The sequence below is a fragment of the Solanum pennellii genome, chromosome 2, assembly GCF_001406875.1.
Source record: "Solanum pennellii chromosome 2, SPENNV200".
NCBI classification, from domain to species: Eukaryota; Viridiplantae; Streptophyta; class Magnoliopsida; order Solanales; family Solanaceae; genus Solanum; species Solanum pennellii.
The window spans coordinates 42,997,636-43,006,534 of record NC_028638.1 but is presented as its reverse complement, the minus strand read 5'-3'; the positions used below and the strand labels follow the sequence as shown (position 1 = coordinate 43,006,534).

The 8,899-nt window shown below is 34.0% G+C and overlaps 2 protein-coding genes across 2 annotated transcripts; one reads left to right on the top strand and one right to left on the bottom strand.

Annotated features, from left to right (window-relative positions):
• Positions 1-1,888: 1,888 nt before the first annotated feature.
• Positions 1,889-3,323, top strand: LOC107011347 (caffeoylshikimate esterase-like). Its single transcript, XM_015210811.2, has one exon. It carries the CDS (start codon positions 2,020-2,022, stop codon positions 3,055-3,057), a length of 1,038 nt encoding a protein of 345 aa, XP_015066297.1. The 5' UTR covers positions 1,889-2,019; the 3' UTR covers positions 3,058-3,323.
• An 80-nt stretch (positions 3,324-3,403) lies between these two features.
• Positions 3,404-8,361, bottom strand: LOC107011346 (2-succinylbenzoate--CoA ligase, chloroplastic/peroxisomal). The gene is made up of 10 exons (XM_015210809.2): positions 7,883-8,361; positions 7,034-7,106; positions 6,590-6,755; positions 6,391-6,489; positions 5,832-5,929; positions 5,538-5,731; positions 5,077-5,204; positions 4,402-4,781; positions 3,973-4,187; positions 3,404-3,851 (listed from the first exon to the last, which is right to left on the bottom strand). The coding sequence occupies exons 1-10, from the start codon at positions 8,080-8,082 to the stop codon at positions 3,722-3,724; spliced, it is 1,683 nt and encodes a 560-aa protein (XP_015066295.1). The 5' UTR covers positions 8,083-8,361; the 3' UTR covers positions 3,404-3,721.
• Positions 8,362-8,899: the final 538 nt, after the last annotated feature.

Below are 8,899 nucleotides of genomic sequence, written 5' to 3'. Positions count from 1 at the left end.
TGTTGATACGTCTATTTATAAAGAAAAAACAAAAAACAAATCTAACACATAGATTGCGACAAGTCATGATGTTTCCCATTGACAGAGGCAATTAAACAAATATGGTGGCCTCAAACAAAATTAATTTATATTTATAACATATTTCATTTTTAAAATTTAAAATTTGATTTTTCAAAGATACTTACGTATAAATATCAATTGACGAGAGAGAATTGCTCGGATAGTAAGCAACCCTCATTTCTAACCCGAAGGTTGTGAGTTGGAGTCAACAAGGGTGAGAGCTTCCAAGGCAGAGTTAAATAGATATATAAATATTAATTAAACGACCTAATAACATAGGAAAGTTATTTATACTAAATAATATATAAAATTTAAATTTAATTAATAATATACACATTAGGAAAATTGGATTTTTGGGTTTTAAAGCAACAACTTTAGTTGCTTCACTATTTAATCTTGCCCTGCCAATTGTACCTACTTGCTTTGAAGTAGCTTGATTTGCATTTAAGATTTTATTTTTCTTGTTATATGTATCCATAAAATATACATTATAAGATATATCTTTTTATTTATTTTATTTGCATGTGTTATTCCTTTGAATACCAAAGTTTGAGTTGAATTTAGACTTAAAAATTACATAGCCCATTCAAGGATGTTTTTGTTGCAACTTGCATCTACTACTTGCATGTAAAAATGTTTGGTGGAAAAATAATTAATACAGTTGAGAGTTAAAATAAAAATGATGAAAAAATAAATAAATTTTCTTCGAATTACGGCGGAGATAGTTTGCTTTTTTAAAGATATTCAAGTTTACTATGATAGAGTAGTAATATTTTCGACTTGTTACGTCTAGCTCGAAGATGTTATATGACTTAAAAAACTTCGAACTAATTATTGATTTCAATCTTCAAAGCTCCATCAATAAAAAACACTATCCTTTGACAAAATTACAGTTTTTTTTTTGTAGTGAATAGATTGAAGACGTAGGGATACACTAGATAAGATAAGATAAGATATCCTAAAATTTAACCTGAGATAAAATTTATGATGCATTTGATTGACGGTAATTTTTTCCTCTATTTTCAATTTTATCTTTTTCATTACACACCAGCCTCATGTTTTTCATGCTTGCTTCAATTATTTTCCACACTTATTCATCAAACACCATTATTTATAGGTGTACAAATTCTTCCATAAATTAAATAATGAGCTAGTGGAATAATAATATTATAGAACATAATTTAAGCTTTAATGAGTAATTGGTGGTAGATCATAATATGAGTTACACCAAGAAATAATATTCACTTTCTTATCTAATAATACCACTAAAATAATGCAAAAAATTGCATTGTAATAATGCTTTCCTCAGCTGCTTGGTTATATTATCTAAAATTTTATGAATTACACTTTTGATTCGTAATCCCTCCGTCTTTATTTACTTGTCAAATTTTAACTTGACACGCTTATTAAAAGAATAATGATTGATATAGTGAGTTTACCATTTTGTTCCTATTAAGTAAGAGGATTCCAAATATATTTACTCACTGTGTTTTCAAAAACGTTAACTCAACGATAATAAATTGAGGGTATAATAGAAAAAAGAGTTATACTTCATAGAAATCAAAATAGAAAATATTTGACGAGTAAATAAAAACGGAGGGAGTAATAAGTTGAAATTTGATGAGTTTCACTTTTAATTCATAATAATTTGGCTACATGGCATGTCCAAATAATATAGCTAACTAGCCCTTTATTTTATCACTAGAATGTAACAAATACCAACCTCTTAATTATTACATTAAAGAGTTGTCAATTATTAGTGTGTAGAATTATGCCAAACAAAATAAACAGAAATTTATAAGAAATCAAATTTGGTGTGGAAATAAATAAAATCCTTATCTTAAAATTTATACAACTGATTTCATGTCTCATATTTCCATTTATTACCCCAGCATGAAACAGTTGGGAGGCTAAACTCCCAACCCTATCAGTACTCTTGAACAACATAGATATATCATAATGCACAATTGTGTGTATATATCAACAAACACAAACACAAACACAAAAACACAAACAGACAAACTCATTAGTCATACAATGTCTCACCCAATTTTCCAATCTAATGAGAACAGCCCTTATGGTAACTTGACAAGAGAAGAGTTTTACAAGCAACATAAAATCATGCACAAACAAAGTTTCATGTTAAACAAACAAAACATGAAGATATTCACACAATCTTGGCAGCCTGAATCAAGTAATCAGTTAAGAGGTCTTGTAGGCATGATTCATGGTTATACGTCCGAAAGCAGTTGGCTTTTTGAGCTAAATGCAGTAGCTATGGTGAAAGCTGGATTTTTCGTTTGTTCTCTTGACCTACAAGGTCACGGTTACTCAGAAGGCTCACCTGGTTACATACCGTGTATTCAACCTTTAGTCCAAGACTGTATACAGTACTTTGACTCTGCTCGTGCTGATCACCCGAACCTCCCTGCTTTCCTGTATGGTGAGTCATTAGGTGGTGCAATTTCTACACTCATATGTCTAAGGCAAAAGAATGTATGGAATGGTCTGATGTTAAGTGGACCGATGTTTGGAGTGTCAAAGAAATACAGACCTGTTTGGCCACTGGAGAAGCTACTACCGTTGGCCGCCTTCATAGCTCCATCATGGAGGATTGTGATCACCAAACCACCTGCATCTATATCATACAAAGAGGAGTGGAAGAGAAAGATTATCTCAAAAAGTCCAAATCGCCTGGCTTCCGAGAAGCCACCAGCTGCCACTGCACTAGAGCTTCTGAAAGTCTGTGAGTATATACAGAGGAACTCTCATGAACTACAAGTCCCTTTGCTGATTCTTCAAGGTGGGGAAGACAAGGTATGTGATCCTGAAGCTGCTAAACTTGTGTATAAATCGGCAGGAAGTAAGGATAAGGCTATAAATATTTACCCGGAGATGTGGCATCAACTGATAGGCGAACCAAATGAAAGTGTGGAGCTTGTTTTCAATACCATGTTGTCATGGCTTGAGGTGAGAGCAGACTTGGCAAAAATCTAACAGATATGATCTCAAGTTTTTAAGATGTTTACACACATCATCAGAAGTTCTTTCTTCCTGTAAACATAACCTATGAATAATAATTTGTAAAAGCTACTGGCAATTACTATATCGCCAGAGCAGTTTCCGTCCTACTAAAGTAGTGTTCTATATGCTAAATGATGGAATCTACTAGGCATGATATTTCAAAAGTAACTACTAATCAGATGTATGGTTCTCAACACAGAATCCTTCATGGTTCAGTTATTTCATTTGACTTCCTGCAACAACGATGAGCTTCTGTGTTGATTAGCAATGCCTAATAAGCAAGAAATAACAAAAATTGTGAAATAGGTGCACTACAATATTCAACTTCATGATCATTCAGTTTCGATGAATCAGGATTTTATTACATTTGATGTTACATAGTGCACAAAGAAGAATCTCTACGAGTATATGAGTAATGAAATAAAAAAACAGTAAATTGTAGGTTACAACTTCATGGGAAAATAACAAATACATTAAATGATCTGAGATACAGAATAAATGGCAAATATGCTGCGAGGAAAAGCTGCATATTTTCCCAGCACCATGTCATAAAACTCTCAGTATTTGTTTCATTCTATTGTATTCTCTTACCATGTAATTAGCCGTTCAAAAAACGCAAGAGAAGATTATGGTGGAGTCATAGTCTGCTCGGCTGTAACTGCCTAAAAGACATAAGTTCTGCTCGCACTTGATCTCTTCTTAATTTCCCAGTTGTTGTCATTGGAAATTGATTTTCCCATACCACAAACTTCTTGGGTATTTTGAACCTGCAAAATATTACATGTCAATATGAATCAAAGCACATCAAACATCAAGAGCGGGGATGGAATATGAGAAAGACTTGCTTCAATCGAATTCATTTGAACAACAAAGGAAAAAAGAAAATACCCTGTCAAATCTTTCGCTCTACAGAAGTTCTGGAGGACAGTGCTTGACAAACAATGCTCGTTCTTGTTAACCGGATGATTAGAGCTTGAATCAGTCCACTGCCAATTGTCTTTCAGCCTAATACAGGCGACAACCATTTCGGTCAAGCGAGAGTCGGGAAGCCCAATAACAACACTAGCAGAAATCCCTGGATGCTGCAATAAGACAGCTTCCACCTGTGTCACAAACAAACTCACTGAATTATTTACAGGCTATTACATTTCAATGGAAACAATGCAAAAAGAAATCATGGTGTTCCATTACAAGAAAATAATTAACACACGTCTATCACTTTCTCATCAACTAAGAGATTTCACGTAGGCAGTTCTCTTTTTTGTTGATAGCTTAATTGAACGAAGAGAATGAACGCATTGAAGTCTGGATGCTTACCTCTTCAGGATAAACATTTTCTCCCCCACTCTTTATTCGGTCCTTCAAGCGCCCAACGAGCCAGATATTTCCACAATCATCTATATGCCCTATATCACCAGTGTCAAGCCAACATTCATCAATTGGAGAAGAATTATTGCTTGGCATTTGACCCCAGTATCCAAGCATTAAATGAGGACCTCGTGTCAAAATCCTCCCTATACAAGACGAATCATCCCCAGCAATCCTTATTTCAATATGTGGAGCAGGCTTTCCAACACAGATACCATCTGGTTTATGTGCCAAATTGGAGCTGTTGGCATAAGAATGCTGGATACAACTCTCTCTCGCCGGGTCATTAAGAGTCATGAAAGTCAGAGAAGAACACGCCTCGGTCATTCCTGCAAAACATTTAAAGAACACTTATCAGGAGAGTACAACTAAAACAGAATGATTTGTTTAGGGAAGAGTAGATATTCATGAAGCTAACTTCAAAGAATACACCAAGAAGGTTCGGACTTGTACCACTATAAATTTGTAATGCTAACACAATGTGTAGTTCATGATATATGTCATACATCAGGAACACCACTTTATAACTTGCAATCTTCTGCTATCAACAGAATATTTGTTCAGAAAAAAATAAGTATGGAGAAAAAGGGAAAGTATGTCAAAGCAGTTACAAGACCAACATACCGTAAGCTGAAAGAAGTTTAGCCCTCGGGAATATCTCAATCACATTTTTGATAATATTAGATGAAAGACCCCCAGCTCCATTAAGAACCTTCTTCACAGATTTGGACCCTACAGATATGTGCTTTGTCCTATCACAAGTGAAAGTCGAATCAAATAATTGCAGTTATCATGAACTAAGTGGATGTGCTAATTTGTCCATGCAGATAAACCTAGAAAATAATCAATCGCAAAAAGAGAAACAAATTTCTTTTAATCTTAGAACAGGACATCACAAAAAGTATTCCTTGTAAAACCAAAAGGAAATAATGCTATAAACTGATATTGATAGTAAACTTCGAAGGATAAAGCTTGATAATCCAGTAATATGTATGCCCATGCAGTAATTATTCACTTCAACTTTGTTCAAAAGATAAATCCAATTGAAACTCGTGTGCATCAAGTAGAACAGCTGAGTGCTTTACCTATAAAAAGAGATTAGATCAGTCATCATAGCTGGAACTGTAATGAGAGAAGTAACACTATGCTGGTCTATGGATTCAACAGCCAATTTAGCTTCAAACTTTGGTAGTAAAATATGACGACCTCCTGCCATTAGCATGGCCAGGGCTGATGATATACCACCAATATGGCACAGTGGTGCAGTGTGTAAATAGACCTGCAAGAAAAATAACATGAATCAAATTGGCATGTGTTTCAAACATTTGGATCATCTATCTAGGTTGCAACTTCCATATTATCACAGTAGACAAGCATACATCATCCTCACCGTAACCAACGATTGCAATTTTTGCAAGGGATTGCACCACCAAAGCTGAGTGGCTTAGGGTAACTCCCTTTGGCCTCCCTGTGGTCCCTATTGTCATTAGGAAACAGAAAAAAAAAATCTTAAATATAAGTCAATGCACTTAGCAATACTCCTTGTACCAGAAATGGGGACACACGATTAGATTGAGGGTTTAAGAATTGAACAGATAAGCATTACTTTGGACATGCAGTTCAATGACTCAACCTACACAACATATTTCTCACTGGGGCAAATATATGACCATCTTCTTGTTCAAGAATTTTGCTAGTAGACAAATAACTTTACTGAGGCTAAGAAACACGATATTTCCCTAATCTGATCCAGATAAAATTGTGGGAGAGTCATTATGTTCCTTAGTTAAAAAAAGATATTTCCAGTACCACATTTCTCTTAGAACTTCATTTTGTCAGTTTCCGTAGGTGTGAGAGGATTTGAACATCACTTTCTGAATCATGGTAAAGAAATGGAAGAACAGGAAACACACATGTGGAAAGGTAGTTAGTATATGCCTGAGGTAAAGCATATTATAGCTGCTTCCTTAGGTGCCCACAGGTAGTCTGCTGTTAAACGCCTTTCGCAACTTCTTTTCAGCTGTTCAGTAGTTAATCCTGGCAGGTGTGTAAGAATGATCCATTAACGAACCGAAGAAAAACTACTCTTTTTTTTTTAATCTATATTCATACTGCTCATGAATGCTTGAACACGTACCAATATTAGTGCTATGAAGTTCACAAGGAGTATCCATTAAGACTTGCCACCTTAGAGAAGGCACAGAATCAGCATAAGACTCGGACTTCCAGAAATTACCAGTAGCATCATGGACCAATATTGTTGGCTTTGCTACCTGAAGAGCTGCTCTTGCTTCTTCCAGGCTCTGCATGCTGAGAATAGTTACTAGGAAGAATATGCTTGTATCCAGAACAGTTTCTTCAATCCATATCATACAGAAATCGATGCTTTTCTGTGATGGGACTAATTATTCATGCTACCGATTCTCAGCTTCCTCATAGAAGTTAAGTTTATATATATATTTAAAATGCTTACAACCCAAGAGCTATGTTGTATGGACTTTTCACATTGAGTAATTACTAACCATGTCCTACAATATCAGAAGCAAATGTAAGATTAGAGATTAAGCATTTGTGTATTTACCCAACGGTAATTGAAAGGTGCAGTAATCCCTCCTACATATGCAACTGCCAGTAACCACTCCAAATACAGATCACTGCAACAAAAATTGGATGATGAAAAAAGATTTTTTAACAATCCAAAAATAGTTCCGTTGCGAAAACTTCGATACACTTTAATGCTTTTATTATCTTCTCTAACAAAATATAACATTGAAAGGTCAAATTTTATTCTGAAATAGTGAATATGTTAACAATTACTCTTAATATGTAATTTTAGCTATCAAATTCAACTTAGAACATGTGTAAAGAAATATTGTTCAAACTTCAAAAGGAGGGAAGTGAAATAAGTGGTATTATTTGTAATGTGAATCATCAAAATGTTCAGCCATTTCACCATTTATTTTGTATTATTCTGTTCACATCATCTCTAACACCTTTGTTTGGATTTCTTTTGATTGCTACTTAAAACTTTTATTGTATCGTATCATCAAATTCATTGTTATGTAACGACAAAAAGTCTCATTATGCGTACCAATCAATTTGGTGTGATTTGCATTGTTACTTTAATTTCCTCTTCACATTTTGTCTTTGCTTATCCTATGTATCATTTACTTACCTTATTATCCTAACTCTACCCAGTATTCGATTTTCTTTTTTTTTAGATTTATCTTTCAAATTATTTGTGTGTAATTTAACCCCTATGTGACTATATAGTTTATCCAGACATATTCTTTAAAACAATAGAATACCATACAATAACACACGATAGAATATGATACTTTACGAAACAATACATTACACCACCTTATACAATGAAAATTACACATTTGCAGCTAGTATTAAAATGCAGCAGATAAGTAAGTATAGGTACCTGTTAAGAGCGGAAATGGCGACGACATCACCGGGATTAAGGCCCAACTGAATAAGCCCATGGGCCAGGCCCAAAACTCCCTCAACAAATTCCATACCCGTCTTCCTCCTTTCTCCGATTATCATCACCGTTGAGCTCCGGCGAACCGTCGACAACCGGCTCAAGCACTGGCAAACGTGAGCCTTGGAGTAATTAGCCATTTTTCTCGAGGAGAAATTCGGAATTTTCCTTCTTCAACCGTTCATCTGAGCAAACAAAACAGCAAATTATTCTACTCAATTCTGCCAAATGCTAGAGTATAGAGTTTGGTTAGATTTATTTTAGCATAGGGATAAATTTCCACTAATCTTTTTACTTCTCTTCAACAATTTATAATTTTGAAGAGTCAATTTGGTTAACATACTATTAAGAAGTTTTAAATTATTTTTTTATTTCTTCTTATAAATTATTGTTTAAGTAATGGATAATAGGATGGAAAAGGAATCCAAAAGAGTGGATACGAAATATCACGATGTTAATTTTATGCGATGGAGCACTTAACTTTTTGTCTTATGGTAAGATTATAACTTAGTTGTAAACATTTTGTAGTTTTACTGATACTTAAGCCTATTTTGATTCATAAAGATTTCAAAAGTGATTCAATTTAAGAATAAAGTAACTTCTTAGAAAAAATGTACGAGTACCCCCAGACTATAAATTGAAATTTTAAAGACACATTTTAATTAAACTAAGGTTCTATTACTCTTGAACTTATTTTTTTTTGTAATTTTTTGCACCTTTTGTCTTACGTAGCACACTCCGTGACTCTACGCAATTGAGACGCGTGAGAGATATTTGGATGTCACGTAAGCTAAAAATATGCACCAAATTACCAAAACAATAAGTTCATGGGATAATCAGGTCCGGTTCTATGGTATTGAAAATAAGTCCTTTGCCTTAATAAATTATGTGTTAAAAAAAATTATAGAAAGAATTGATTATTTATGATAAAAAGTATAATTTTTTCGAAATATATTA

Bases quoted from the DNA above. Each gene is read 5' to 3' on its own strand.
- LOC107011347 (XM_015210811.2), top strand. From the start codon at position 2,020: ATGCACAATTGTGTGTATATATCAACAAACACAAACACAAACACAAAA.
- LOC107011346 (XM_015210809.2), bottom strand. From the start codon at position 8,082: ATGGCTAATTACTCCAAGGCTCACGTTTGCCAGTGCTTGAGCCGGTTG. The intron at 5,732-5,831 runs GTATGCTTGTCT...TTTTTCTTGCAG, and splicing joins TTGGTTACGGTGAGGATGAT to GTCTATTTACACACTGCACC. The intron at 5,205-5,537 runs GTAAAGCACTCA...CACTTGTGATAG, and splicing joins GATCTAATCTCTTTTTATAG to GACAAAGCACATATCTGTAG.